Source organism: Monodon monoceros, unplaced genomic scaffold (assembly GCF_005190385.1).
Source record: "Monodon monoceros isolate NGI ecotype Baffin Bay Population unplaced genomic scaffold, NGI_Narwhal_1 Super_Scaffold_3, whole genome shotgun sequence".
NCBI classification, from domain to species: Eukaryota; Metazoa; Chordata; class Mammalia; order Artiodactyla; family Monodontidae; genus Monodon; species Monodon monoceros.
This window is the reverse complement of record NW_021703780.1, coordinates 43,015,830-43,031,994: the sequence shown is the minus strand read 5'-3', so window position 1 is coordinate 43,031,994 and position 16,165 is coordinate 43,015,830. Positions and strand designations below refer to the sequence as shown.

General features: G+C 37.2%; 1 protein-coding gene across 2 annotated transcripts in view; it reads left to right on the top strand.

The window, feature by feature from the left end:
- The window catches only part of COL21A1 (collagen type XXI alpha 1 chain), a 127,454-nt gene that overhangs the window by 70,976 nt on the left and 40,313 nt on the right, over nucleotides 1-16,165 (top strand). For both annotated transcript variants that reach the window (XM_029243160.1, XM_029243161.1), the window contains one exon: nucleotides 7,661-7,714. In XM_029243160.1, the coding sequence (XP_029098993.1) occupies nucleotides 7,661-7,714 (54 nt within the window). The remainder of the gene's footprint in view (nucleotides 1-7,660; nucleotides 7,715-16,165) is intronic.

Genomic DNA, 16,165 nt, shown 5'->3' with positions numbered 1-16,165 from the left:
CAGGCTCACCAACAAGGAGAGGATCCAAATAAAATAAGAAAGGAAAGGAGAAATAACAACTCACAGAGAGAGAAAAATCATAAGACAACACTATGAACAATTATACACCAATAAATTGGACAACGTAGAAGAAATGGATAAATTTCTAAAACGTACAGTCTCTCAAGACTGAGTCAGAAGAAGCAGATGATTTGAACAGACTGATCACTAGAAGTGTAATTGAATCTGTAATAAAAAAAAAAGAAACTTCCAGTAGACAAAAGCCTAGGACTGGATGACTTCCCTAGGGAATTTTGGCAAACATATACAGAAGAATTTATACCTATCCTTCTCAAACTATTCCAGAAATTTGAAGAGGAGGTAACACTCCCAAATTCATTCTATGAGGCCACCTGATGCTAAAATCAGACAAAGTCACTGCAAAAAAAAAAAAAAAATTTACAGGCTAATATCTTTGATGAATGTAGATGCATATATCCTCAACAAAATATTAGTAAACTGTATTCAACAATACATAAAAATGATCATACACTATGATCAAGTTGGATGTATTCCAGGGTCACAGGAAGCTTCAACATATACATATCAATCAATATAATACACCACCTTAACAAAAGGAAAGACAAAAATCATATGATCATCTCAATAGATGCAGAAAAAGCATTTGACAAAATTCAACATCCATTCATAATAAAAAACCCTCTCATCAACGTGAATATAGAGGGAATATATCTCAACATAATAAAGGACATTTATGACAAACCCACAGCCAAAATAATACTAACAGTGAAAAGCTGAAAGCCTTCCTGCTAAAATCAGGAACAAGACAAGGATACCCACTCACACCACTTCTATTCAACATAGTATTGGAAGTCCTAGCCATAGCAATCAGAAAAAAAAAAAAAGAAAAGAAAAGAAATAAAAGGCATCCAAATTGGAAGGGAAGAAGTAAAACTCACTATTTCCAGATGACATGATACTATATAGAGAAAACCCACAAGTCTCCACCAAAAAGCTATTAGAACTAATAAATAAATTCAGTACAGTTGCAGGATTCAGGATTGATGCATAAAAAGTCTGTTGCTTTTCTGTGTACTAATAATGAACTAGCAGAAAGAGGAACCAAACAAAAATCCCATTTAAAGTTATACCAAACAGAATAAAATGCCTAGGACTAAACTTATCCAAGGAGGTGAAAGAACTATACTCCAAAAGCTATAAAACACTGATGAAAGAAATTGAAGATGACACAAAGAAATGGAAAGATATTCCATGTTCTTGGATTGGAAGTGTGAATATTGTTAAAATATCTATACTACCCAAAGCAATCTGCAAGTATAATGCAATCGCTATCAAAATACCCATGAGATTTTTCACAGAAGCAGAACAAATAATCCTAAAATTTATATGGAACCACAAAGTTCCTTGAATTGCCAAGATTACCTTGAGAAAAAAGAACAAAGCTGGAGGTATCACACTCCCTGACTTCAGACTACACTACAAAGTTACAGTAATCAAAACTGCATGGCACTGCCACAAAAACAGACATACTGATAAGTGGAACAGAACTGAGAGCCCATAAATAAACCCACACTCCTATGGTCAAAGGACTCAAGAATTTACAATGGAGAAAAGAGAGTCTCTTCAATAAATGGTGCTGGGATAACTAGACAGCTACATGTAAAAGAATATAATTAGACCACTCTCTAACACCATATACAAAATTAACTCAGAATGAATTAAAGACCTAAATGTAAGACCTGAAACCACAAAACTTCTAGAAGAGAGCATAGGCAGAACTCTCTTTGACATAAATCATAGCAATATTTTTTGGATCTGTCTTCTAAGGCAAAAAAAAAAAAAAACAAAAGCAAAAATAAACAAATGGGAACTAATTAAACTTAAAAGCTATTGCACAGCACAGGAAACCCTCAACAAAGTGAAAAGGCAACCTATTGAGTGAGAGAAAATATTTACAAATGATATGATGTACAAGGGATAAATATCTCAAATATATAAACAGCTCATACAACTCAATATAAAAAAAACCCAATTAAAAAATGGACAGAAGATCTGAATAGACATTTTTCCAAAGAAGACATACAGATGGACAGCAGGCGCATGAAAAATGCTCAACATCACTGTTAGACTAATGCAGATCAAAATCACAATGAGATATCACCTCATATCTGTCAGAACGGCTATCATCAAAAAGAACACAAATAACAAATGTTGGAGAATATGTGGAGAAAAAGGAACACTTGTACACTGTTGGTGGGAATGTAAACTGATGCAGCCACTTTGGAAAACAGTATGGAGGCTTCTCAAAAAACTAAAAATAAAATTACCATGTGACCCAGCAGTTCCACTCCTGGGTATATATCTGAATAAGTTAAAACACTAATTCAAAAAGATATATGCACCCTGGTGTTCATAGCAGCACTATTTACAATAGCTAAGATATAGAAGCAACCCAAGTGTCCATCAACAGATAAATGGATAAAGAAGATGTGGTGTATATACACAATGGAATATTACTCAGTCATAAAAAAGAATGAAATTCTGCCATTTGCAACAATGTAGATGGACCTAGAGTGTATTATGCTTAGCGAAATAAGGCAGAGGAAGACAAACGCTATATGTTATCACTTTTATGTGGAATCTAAAAAAAATAAAATAAAAGAATTTATATAACAAAACAGAAACAGACTCACAGACATAGAGAACAAACTAGTGGTTACCAGTGGGGAGAAGGAAGAGAGGAGGGGCAAGATATGGGTAGGGGATTAATAGATGCAAAATACTCTGTGTAAAGTAGACAGGCAACAAGGATATATTGTACAGCACAGGAAATATAGCTGTTATTTTGGAATAACTTTAAAGAGAGTATAAACTATAAAAATATTGAATCACTATGCTGTACACTTGAAACTAATATAATATTGTAAATCAACTATATTTCAATAAAAATAAATACATAGATGAGAGGGAAAAAGACATGAATATATAAGTCTCAAAACCAAAAAGATGTAAAATGGCTCTTGAATGTATGAAGATGTTCAACTTCACTCATAATAAGACAAATTGAAACCATGCTAAGATACAATAACCCACCCATTAGTTTGGCAAAAGTTCAAAAGCTTGATAGTACAGTCTGCTTGGCAAGGCTGTGAGTAAACAGGCATTTTCATACATTGCTGGAAGCAAAGCAAAATAGTACAACCCTTACAGGGATATGTGACAATAATTGTGCCAGGCAGAACTGAAAGTGGCCACCACCTCCTGGTGCTCCAGCCTTTTCATAAACCCCTACCTTTGAGTGTGCCCAGGACCTATGACTTGCTTCTAATCAACAGATGTCACTCCTGTAATGATGTTACATTATGAAAAGCTCCACTTAGAGCCTGCTTGCTCTGGGGAATTTCCTTGCTGGCTTGATGAAGTAAGTAGCCATTGGTGGCAATGAAACAAATTCTGCCAACAGAGTGAGTGAATGTGGACGAAGATACTTCTGCAGTCAAGCCTCTAGATAAGAACACAGCCCAGCAGACCTCCCAATTAGCACCTTATAAGACCCTACACAGGGGCTTCCCTGGTGGCGCAGTGGTTGAGATTCTGCCTGCCGATGCAGGGGACACGGGTTCGTGCCCCGGTCCGGAAAGATCCCACATGCCGCGGAGCGGCTGGGCTCGTGAGCCATGGCCGCTGAGCCTGCACGTCCAGAGCCTGTGCTTCGCAGTGGGAGAGGCCACAACAGTGAGAGGCCCACGTACAGCAAAAAAAAAAAAGACCCTACACAGAGAACTCAGTAAAGCCATGTCCAGACTTCTGGCCCCAGAAATTATGAAATAATCAATATGTGTTTCAAGCAGTTAAAAAATAATTCACTCTGCCTAAATTATAATGCCAAACCATAGTGGTACAAATTAAAAAATAACATTATTTGAAAATAGTGTATCCTGAAACAAATCGTACGAGTAAAGAACCGTTAAAACTCCCATTCTTTGGTGGCAGCAGACTAGCTAACTTTTCTGGATCTCTCCTTCTGTTTCTAGAGCTGTGCAAGGCACTTTCACAAAGGCTCTTATTTTAATGGTCACACACCTTCCACCAGATTTTGAGGATTGCAATGGCCACAAACTAAATTAGTCCCCATTCTTTTATTTTTTTCTGGGTGAGTACCAAAGACCACCACATGAAAGGAAATACACAAGCAATGCAAGTTTCACATCTGTTTTGGGTTAAATTTGCTTTTTAAAAATAACTGGTTTCTTGTGGAATAAATCATCTTTGACATTAGCTGCAGAGACTGGATTGAGGAATAATGTTAGCATGACACTTTCTCAATTATCTTATATCAAGAAGGAATTAATAATAGAATAGCAAAATGATAAATTAGAGGTAAGGACATGCTATATGCCTTTTTCTCCACCAGCCAAACATATTGGTTTATACCAGGATCTCCAGGTCATAAAAGCAATCAAGTGATCAGATTAAGTTCTGGTGACAGTATTGAATTTCATATACTAGTTGTGTATCACACTGGATAATTGTATGGAAAATGACTAAGCAGAAATCATCCTTTCATATCCCAATGAAACATTATTAAAAGAATGAAGAAAGAAAAAAGAATGAAGAGAACATTCCTACGTAAAGATTACTGGCCATCATCTTGTCGTAATTACACCGCATAATCATCCAACAGCATATGCGATAGCCCTACCTGCAAATGTTTTTCCCATTTCCTTTATCTTCTCAAAATCGAGTATTTAAGAATAAATCATCCATTCCTCCTTCCTTGATGTGCTCCAATGGTTGTAAAGCAGGGAACATATAGTCTTACATATATTCGTATATTGTGTTCAGCACTATTCTAAGTATTCTGGGTGATTAAACAAAAAACAAAAAAACCTCATATTGGATGTGTTTCTTGCCTTTAAAGAATGTGCAAGCCAGGAAAACAGTTCCTACATAGAGACACCTGCTGAACAATGATCTAAACTACAGATTTGCTTAAGTATGACAGTCACATATGACAGTACCTGGAGGTGAGAGAAGTTAAGCGACCTAATGACTTACAACTCTGCCATCGTTCTCAAATCATCAGAATTAGCTGTTCACATAAATTTCTGGGCCCTGCCATGCAGAGTTTCTGACTCAGTAGGTCTGCAGCAAGGCCTGAAAGTTTGCATTTTGAAGTTCCCCAGTGAGGCGAAGCTGATCTGGCTGGGTTGGGGACCATCCTTGAGAACCACTGACACGGGTGATTCCACCTGATGTTATCAAATTGGTCCTGCTGTTCACCACTTACAAAATCAATACTCATAAAATGTTGGTAGAGAGGAAAGTTGTCTTTAATCAGAATGCCAGCAATCTGGGGAGATGATGGACTCAGTGTCCTCCCAAAAACCACCTCCGAAGATTCTGCTCAGCCATGAAAGCTTTTAAAGGGAAACAGGAAGTAATCTCAGTTAATCGTTGGACTAGGGGGTCAGAGTGGTTGCCATCCCCCACTGTATGCCAGCTTGAGTGCAGACTTGTCAACTCCTCGTGATCTTTCTTTAGATCCTATCTCGTTCACACGTTTGCAAGATTACTGAATGGGAAGCTAGGGAAAAGTTCTGGTCATCTGGTAATTACTTATTCTTCATTTCTACTTCTTTGATCTACGGAAAGAACCAACAAGTTAGGCAAAGTATTATGTGATCAAAAGATTTGAAAGGTGTGCTAGGGCCGGAGATGAGTAGAGCACAGGGGTGCCTGGTGTAAGGTTAGTGTCAGACAAAGGGGTGCCCCCTGCAGAAAGCTCTTTCCTGCAAAGAGTTTTTTCCTGCCCGAAGCTGCTTGCACTGACTACTGCTGTGAGTGTCGAGTTCAGGATTGTTATTGTATCATTTCCCTCTGGCATTAGGACCTGCCATAGCCCTCTTCTCTAATCGTTTAGGCTTTTTAACTTGTGGCTTTTGTGACTCTAACATCCATCTCTGTTTCTATGATATTTTCATAAGATTTTCTGTAGAACCGTTGGGTAGGCAGGACCTCCCTGCCCTCTAGTTTGGTTAATTTACAGGAAAACATTATCCTTTTCCCCTTCTATCCTCAACTGTCATCTAGTGTTTGTAAATAAAATTGGAACAGATGAAATATTTGGCTTTAGCTGGTATTTCCCTGTGCTAATGAATTGCAAGGATTCATAAAAGTGGGGGAAGCAGTGTTTATATAATGTGATAAGGCTGGATTTTTTTTCCTAAGGGCTGATTGTGTTAGCCAAGTATTATTGGTCCTTCCCTCTGTGGTTCATTTTGTACAATTTGGGGAGTTCATTAGAATATGAAACTATGGAAAATGGTGTTGGCATATGCTTCAGCACATGTATTCTGAGACCTTTTCCCCCTTAAACTTATTTTGACTCAGGTATTTGAGTTATTTACAAGAAAAATATTTTCATTTTTGTTTTACTTTCTCTCTTGCTCTCATGTAGGATGAAATGTTCTCTCTGGTACAATGCCAAGTGTGGCACAATTGTTTGCAGAGAACTTTGCTTGTTAAGATGTAATACTTTGCTGGGCAGACACACAGTATCAAGGCTCTTGATGACTGATAGGTTTCAAAAAGTCTAAATGTTTGAGGGTGTGTGTGTGGTGTGTGTCTGTGTCTATTTCAAGGGACTCTCCCCAACCGCTGTTTATTTTCGTCCAGGCATTTTAATAGCTGTATTGATCTGTGGATATTATACATTTTAGGATTAAATTCAGCTAGTACTTATTGTTTTAGTAGGCATAGTGTCAGATACGTTTTTACATGCTAGCAATTGATTCATTTGGGAAAAACTTATAGAGTTCCAGAAAGTGGGTGTAAAATAAGGTGCGTAAATAATTTGAGCAGAGTAATTTAAAGATATGTAACTGAAAACTATTATAATTTGAACAGCTACTTAAAATACACATTATAGATGTTTATTTTAAATAGATACTGGATTAAAGTGCTAAATAATTTCAAGTAATAACCTATAAATAGCTGCATTCTTAATGAAAGTTTTCTTTTGATTTTAAAATGCAACTCTTGAGAGGCAAGGTCACATTATGTCCGACAGGTGAAAAATTTTAAAGTAAAAATAAAAATAGATATGAAAAAGACTGATATAAATGTGATATAAGTCACATTTACTTTGAAGAGAAGAATAATCCTATTCTCATAAGAAGTATACAAGTACCCCAGTTATTTTATAACAACTCAATTATCTGCTGTCATGTATAGATTTGATATTTATATAGTCACCTTATGAATTTCAGAATGAGTTATCTGATGTCAGGAAAAGTTGATATCAATAATCCAGACAACAAGGACCTACTGTATAGCACAGGGAACTATATTCAATATCTTGTAATAACCTATAATGGAAAAGAACCTGAAAAAAATATACATAAAACTGAATATATATGTATAACTGAATCACTTTGCTGTACACCTGAAACTAACACAGCATTGTAAATCAACTCTACTTCAATTTTTTTAAAGGAAAGGAAAGGAAAAAAAATAATGCAGAAGTAATTTTTGTTTTTGTCTATATTTAACATGCTTTAGTATGTAATGTCACATATTATTATTTTAGTGAGCATATGTGCAAACGGAATTCTCTATTTCTTTTTATCATTAAAAGGGAGAAGCAGGACCTCCAGGTGCTCCAGGGCAGGATGGATCACGGGGTGAGCCTGTGAGTACCTTCTCGATTCAGTTCTAAAGGATGACGTCCTTCTCCTGTCATGAAATCCTTTGACTATTTAAGTTCTCCTTCCAGATGCCCTATGCTTGTTCAGCGACTTCCAGACTAGGATTGTAGAAGCTCTTTGTGGAATACTGTAAAATATTAAAATATTCAATCCTCTTTTACAAACTGAGAAGAGTTTTGCTAGCAGGAAATTTATGTGATGAGTCTAAATCACCAAGTTCTAAAAAAAGACAAGCACGGTGCTGAGACAAGGAATTATGGCAGTGAGATAGTGGAGGTTATTTAGATACAATCTCTCCTCCTAAACCAGCAGATAGAAAACTGGGAGTTACTGAGTGAGACTTTATCCCCTCTCCCGCCCCACCCCATCAGCTCAGAGAAGGCAAGAAAAGATCCCTTATTCCTTTTTCTCTGACTCCTCTGTCTTTCCTGCTGAATGGTGGAGAGGAAGCCAGGTTTGCTGTGCCAGGAGATGTACTCTGTTAGGAAAGTAATCAGTAGATTATGTGTCTAAAGTTTGCCCATGTTATCTGTATATAATTCTTCTGGGCTGTACTCTCTTCCAACTAAGAACATATAGCATTATGTTATTCTGTTATTTTGACAATTAATGAAAACTTGGTTGTTAGTAATATATCTCATGAAGATTGATCTTTACCATTTATGAAAAAGCTTTGAAAACAGGAAAAAAGAAAAAGAAAGTTTATATATTTGGTGATGCAAAGAAATGAAGACGCTTGGGTTGGGTGTGGATGCTGGTTTTAAGTGTTTGTAATGAATGTTTTGGCCCCACTAAAAAGGATATGTTTACTTTATTTACTCTATAATGTGGCAGCCAAGAAAATTAGTGGTGCTTAAGTTGGAAGGACGGACACTCTTAGAAAAAACGTTTTAAAGCTAATTAAACACAACTTATAGTAGCCAGATGGTAATTCATTCCTGCATGCAGATTGGTAAATATGAATACTAACTCTTAGAATTAAAATTGAGGACAAAGGATGTATTTCATTGGGAAATGATTACATTGCTTTAAAGCACAATTACCTGTACATGCCTGTGCTTTGAAATTTAAAGGTTGCTATTGATCAATCCTAAGAGTAATTTAGTCCTTAGGGTAATTTACATTCTAAGTGACAAATGATACCCAGTTGACTTCAATCCAGGTGATAAACTCAGTTCTAACACTTGCTGGATTTATTAGAATTTGTTTCAACTGTGTATCACTGTGTTTAAGGATTATAATCTTTTAGTCATTCATTCAATAAGCATTTACTGTCTGCTTTGTGCCAGACATTATATTAATTGAGGAGAAAATGAAGATGAATTTGTCAGGGTCCTGCCCTCAGGAGTCAGATGGCCAATAGATGCAAATATCATATAAATGTTATAGAGGGAGGTGCGGGAGGCTTGCAAAGTTGTAGGAGATGTATATGATGCTAAATGAGTTTTGGTACATCATTGAAAAGGATGCATTCTTCTTGTTTAATAACCATTTATTGAGATATGATTCACATACTACTGTATAAAATTTACCTATTCAAAAAGTATAAGGATACATTCTTAAACAAGATGTTCTCTTAGCCAAATTGTGGAGTATAAATAGGAGTTGTCTTCTTGTTTGCCCCCTAAGGCAGAAACCTGTAACATGTTCCAAAATATAGAAATGAAAGAAATCATGATACTTTGGGAAAACTGAAATTACGTCAAATTGCTTAGGATAGATGGAGGGGGTGGGATAGAAATACTAGATGAGGTTGCAGGGGTAGGGAGAGGCCAAATCAAGAAAGGCCTTGTATGTCTGTGCTATTTGGACTTAAGTCTGAGAGTAATCGGAGGCATTCAAAGGTTCTAAGTAGGGAAGCGAGGTGTTCAGATTTAGAAAGTTTTAGGTCACTTGACAGCAGAAAAGAGAATGGGTAAAGGGGGGCAGATGTGGAGGGCAGAGCCCAGCAGCAGGCCAGCTGAGCCCTGCCCCCTCCACCTCCAGCTAAGGCAAGAATATTCAGAGTTGGGAGAGGGAGAGTGGGGCTGATCTGAAATGAACTAAAAAAGCATCAGCAGAGCTCAGGGATCGATTGGATGTGGGTAACATGAAAAAAGATGACTCTCAAAGTCTTGCTGTGTGGATGGAGGCACAGGAAGACCAAGCAATAAACAAGAAATAGAGCAAGAGGAATTAATTTCGTCTGGGGAGGTGATCCTATGATATTTTCACGTGGGACAATAGCAAAGGCATTCAAATACGAGGCCTATACTTTGCATCCTTAGAGTAGACATGGAAACATGGGGACTAATATAGTTCCGATGAGAAATAGTGGGTCAAATTCAAGACAGTTTTAGAAGAATTTCTGTGAATACTAGGTGTAGTAGGTTGAAAAGTGTTCCCCCCACCAGGATATCAGATCCCAATAACTAAAACTGATAAATGTTATCATATTTGAACAAAGAATATTTGCAGGTGTGATTAAATTAAGGGTCTTGGGGAGATTATCCTGGCTTGTCTGAAGGGAGGCTGATCTAATCAGTTGAAAGTCCTTAAGAGCAGAACTGAGTTTTCTCAGAGGAGGCAGTGAAATTGGAGTGATGTGGCCGCAAGTCAAGGAATGCTGCCAGAAGGCAAGGGATGGATTCTCCCCTAGAGCCTCTGGGGGAGTACAGATTTCCATCCTCCAGAACTGTGAGAGAATAACATTCTGTTGCTTTAAGCTACCAAGTTTCTGGAAAGTTTTTACAGCAGCCATGGTAGACGAGTACACTGGGCTTCTCATCTAGTCTAATCTTTAACAATCATTTATGTAATGAATCTATGTAAAAAGCCTCTGAGTCCTACTGATACATATCAAACTCTTTGTAGCACATGTGTTGATCGAAAATATTTGGACTTAAAGCAAGTAGATAAGCAGGTTTAAATGACAATTTTGTTAAATGTGAGACTCCTCAATCACTAATATTTTCTGATTCTTCAGTTTGTTAAACTGTCATATGTTTTGCAAAACTTCTTTTGTCCACTTCATATTTTTCTACATCTTTGCATTATTCTGTTTAGTAACTTTTAGCCCATATGTCTTCTCTGTACTATTATTCATCATATTGCAAAATTGGAACAACTTAAATGTCTGATACTTAATGTATCAGGTATGTAAACTGTCATGTAAAAATATAATACTCTATGAATATGTATGCATAAGGAAGGATCTACATGGCAAACATGTGGTTTAATCATGTTTTGGTTACTTTGCTTATTTCCAGCCATGTTGCTTTTTGATGTCTGTTATGTTCCATTTTTTGCTTGTCTGTGTTTTATTTTCTCCTGTGAGCATGCTATTGTTTTTGTAATACATTACTTAAAAATTAAGGCATGGCTTTTGAGTGTTGGGCAGTGTTTCTTTGTTTTTCAAACATATTAAGCTTGTCAGACTGCATTTCCATTTTTGTGCCAAGGAATGGAGAACCATCAGATTGCTTCAAGGAATGCTCAGTTGTTGGAAATGTGTCTTCCTAACTTGCAAAACCATTCTGATTTTACCTTGTGCAGTTAGGTGGATGGGGAGACAGGGCAATACAGGAGCAGCAGCACACCAAATTTACTCATAGTTGAAAAACAATAACTGCACACATTCATTTTTGATCAAATCCGCTTATCGACCAAATTATCACATTGAACAGCTACTTGGCTTTGGCCAGTGGTTGTTGACCAAGTTACTTGAACTGTCATCATTTCCCCTGATGTTCATCATAGCTGTTCTATGCTGGTCCAAGCCCAATGACGTCCTGTGTTTAGTGTAGCATTTCTTCTCAGGCTTCTGATCCATCAGATCCCTAGTTTTCTTTTTTTTGTGTGGTACGCGGGCCTCTCACTGTTGTGGCCTCCCCCGTTGCGGAGCACAGGCTCTGGACGCGCAGGCTCAGCGGCCATGGCTCACGGGCCCAGCCGCTCCGCGGCATGTGGGATCTTCCCGGACCAGGGCACGAACCCGTGTCCCCTGCATCCACAGGCAGACTCTCAACCACTGCGCCACCAGGGAAGCCCAATCCCTAGTTTTCTGATCACCAGCCCGCCCACTGTGCACAGGGCACGATGACTCATGGTGAAGACTTGTAGGCAGGACTTGTGTTCTACTCTTGGAGCTGAGATCCCTGGAGCCCCATGAAGAGAGAAAGGATGCCACATTTCCTGGACCTACAGAGGTGAGCACATCTTTCTTAGTTAAGGATGCCTTAAGTCATTTTATTTTGGACACTTTTGCTGTATCATTTTTCCAGGCATGCAGATGTGGGGATCACTGTACTGTATTTGAGGACATTGGCTCATAGAGGCTTTTGTTTCCTTCTCCTCATGCCTTTCAAATTCTTTAGAAAGGCATGCCTTTCTAAACCATAGCTTACGCTTGTCTTTATGGTGTGTGTCAACTACTGAGGCAGTTCAAGTCGTCATTTAGTTAAGAGACAAGTAGATCTTTTGTTTAATCACCTTTTCTATGGTGCAGTTATGTGATATGCCATGTTATGCATAGAGGTCAAAGGCATAAAATCCTTGGGGGAAGTGAATGTTGACTTGCTGTGGTGGTTTCCCATGTGGAATAATCCACTTTGTTATACTAGCTTTGTGGAGGTGTCTTTATTTACCCACTTCACTGTATTTTTTTATTTCGATTGAGGAGAAAGGTAGGAGGAAGAAGCCCCACTAGTTGTGATGCTGTCCTTATTTGATTTGCAATTGTATGGCAAGCTTTTTAAAGTTGGTACATGTTTGTAAGATTTTTTTTCCCACTCCTCTTTCAGGAACCAGGAGGGGCACATCCTCCGTATGTGTTGAGTAAAAGAATCTTAACCTGATATCTGCCATTAAGAATTTCATATGGCACTTAGTGTGAAGGCAGCCCACATTTAACAACTAAGAAAATTTGGAAAATTCAATTGTATTTATTATTGTAATAATGCTAGTTCCAGGGTTATGTTTTAAAACCTGATTGAGAATAACTCTTAGAATGCATTTTGAATTAAACAATGTAAATGTCCAGTTTATCTACAGGAGTGACTACATTTGTAAGCAATATCTACAACTTTTTGGTCTCCCAAAGCATGGCATTTGGCATTGTCATGACTGCAAAAATATTATATGTTTTTCTTTAACCTTACTAAGCAACTGTTGGCCCATTATCTGCACAAATTAATCAAGTCCCACTAGGTTTACTTATGGATCTGTTTCTTTTCTACCATGAATGATTTTATTGATATAGTAAAAACAGACCACCATCAAATGACTTTAAAAAGCAACATCATGGATTTTAAATTTAGAAGCTCAGTGCCTATGGTACTGATCATTGTTTTACTGTTGCTCTGAAGAAATCTTTTTAATTGTGATCATTGTAAAACCATTAGTAAGCATTAAAAGAATACTTATATGAATCTTCTTTATTCATTTCTTTGTAATTTGAAAGAGGCTTTATTGAACCTTGAAATGACAAGAGGAATTAATTCAATCGAACGTATAAAATGATGCATGATTATTTCTCAGAACAGGTGACATATCCTCTGAGTCAACAGAATGTTATTGCTGCTTCCAGGGGCTCTGTGTTCCCGTTGGCATGGGGATTGATGATGCCCATCTCTGTTTTGAAGAGAGTGGGTGAGAGGAAAATTGGTACAAGATATTGAGTCTAGATTTCAAGCTTTTAGGACTTCGACTTTAAAATTATGTTCTGTAGTCATATGGGGGCCGGGGTGGTTTTGCACACTTTCATTAAAAACCTTTGGTATAAGGTCCTTATACGATATTCTTGAATTAGTCCAAATACGTTCTCCATTTTCAAAACGTGAAAATACAGAATTAACAAAACAGTGTTGTTCAAGACAAGGCATATTTTATTTTAATACTCGGTTCATGATCCATATAGATGGCTATGTTAGCAGATGAAATTAGAAAGTTTTGCACTCAGTCTACTTTCATGAGTGTGGAAATTATGTTTTTTTATATGATTTGATTAATGTACCCTTTGGTAACTAGATTGTTTCATTCTAAAGCTCTCTTTCTTGGTTTTTATGTTTAAAAAATATTTTCAAAATGCTTCAGTGTGTACCACACTGATCACTACACAAATGTTTGATGCCTTTGAAAGTTGACACCAGAAAATCACTGATGTTCTAGGTGTGTTTAAGTGATGTAAAAACACAGATGGGGAATTTCTGGGAAAGAGCACTTGAAAATTTTTGCTTATATCAAAATACATTTTTATTTCTGAGAATCAGGGAAGCATCTAATAATTAGGTAACTGATTGCCAATAGTTCTAGATACTTAGATATCTATAAAATGACTTTTGTAACTTTGAATACTGAACTGAAGTGTTCCATTTTTTGAAGTAGAAATAGTTAAGTCATAGTTAGGTGTGTTACTCGGTTTTAATTTTGTTTCTTTAAAAGATTATGGCTTTGAAATGGTTTTGGCAAAGATACACACTTTGGGGGTTGTAGAAAAACAAACAAACATGGTATGTTTTAAAAAAAGATTAATCATGAGTAGACTAGTATTTATGAATACATTCCAGAAGTCCTGTAGTACTCTAATCGTTCACAATGAATTTAATCCAATGGAAATTATCAACACGAGATATTAGAATATAAATTTCTTTTAGTAAGTAATTAGAACATAGGCACTAGACTTTTTCAATGAAAATATTTCTTGCAAATGAAGTATAAAGAGTAATTTGATGAACTAAAATTAAACCAGGGGAAAGGAGTTGAATGATGATTTATTTGTTCTAAGAACTACGAATAATTTCTTTGTTGTGATAGAATTTTCTTCCTTTCTGCTGCCTACATAAAAAGAAGGCACTTACTTGGTGGATTTAGGTGAAATGTGAAGAACTTCTGAACAATGTATCTCAAAAAGGGACTGAAACCGCCAGTAGAGAGCTTTAAAGTTGTTGCAGATTCTTATTGAGACGTGTAGTCAGGTGCTAATATTTGCTGAATAATCACAGAATGTACAACATTGTACCAGGTAGTTTTGGATGGGACATTTATTCTCCAGTTAGGGAAGTAGAAAATTCACTCAAGAAACATACTGTACAGAGGTGTATATCAAAATCCTACAGTGGATTAAGACTCTTAAAAGCCATTAAAGACAAGTGAAGTTAAGGGCTTCCTGGTGGCACAGTGGTTGGGAGTCCACCTGCTGATGCAGGGGACACGGGTTCGTGCCCCGGTCCGGGAAGATCCCACATGCCGCGGAGCGGCTGGGCCCGTGAGCCATGGCCGCTGAGGCTGCGCGTCTGGAGCCTGTACTCCGCAACGGGAGAGACCACAACAGTGAGAGGCCCGCGTACCGCAAAAAAAAAAAAAAAAAAAAAAAGACAAGTGAAGTTAATCATGAAAGGCAGACTATTAAAATTTTTGATGAAGGTTTAAAGACTGGTAGGAAAATGAACTGTAGTAGTTTTTAACCAGAGGCATACGTAAATTATAAGAAAATTCAATTGGTAGAAAATTATAAATCAAACAAGAAAACACCTTGGTAACTATCCTAGCTTAGCCCTCAACACAAATAATTTTCAAGAGAGTCTTAAAAAAAAATAGAGAGCACTGTGATTCAGAGAACTTTAGCCAGAATCACCAGAGGTGGCTATTAAAATTCAGTTTCCTGGGCCCATCCCCATCCTAATGATTCAGAATCAGGGACTGAATCACAGGAAACTGCTTTTTTTTTTGTTTTTTTTTTTTTTAACATCTTTATTGCAGTATAATTGCTTTACAATGGTGTGTTAGTTTCTGCTTTAAAACAAAGTGAATCAGTTATACATATACATATGTTCCCATATCTCTTCCCTCTTGCGTCTCCCTCCCTCCCACCCTCCATATCCCACCCCTCTACGTGGTCACAAAGCACTGAGCTGATCTCCCTGTGCTATGCTGCTGCTTCCTACTTGCTATCTACTTTACGTTTGGTAGTGTATATATGTCCATGCCTCTCTCTCACTTCGTCCCAGCTTACCCTTCCCCCTCCCCATATCCTCAAGTCCATTCTCTAGTAGGTCTGTGTCTTTATTCCCATCTTGCCCCTAGGTTCTTCATGACCTTTTTTTTTTCCCCTTAGATTCCATATATATATATGTTAGCATACGGTATTTGTTTTTCTCTTTCTGACTTACTTCACTCTTTATGACAGATTATAGGTCCATCCACCTCACTACAAATAATTCAATTTCGTTTCTTTTATTGGCTGGGTAATATTCTACTGTATATATGTGCCACATCTTCTTTATCCATTCATCTGTTGATGGACACTTAGGTGGCTTCCATGTCCTGGATATTGTAAATAGAGATGCAAAGAACTTTTGGTACATGACTCTTTTTGAATTATGGTTTTCTCAGGGTATATGCCCAGTAGTGGGATTGCTAGGTCATATGGTAGCTCTATTTTTACTTTTTAAAGTTTT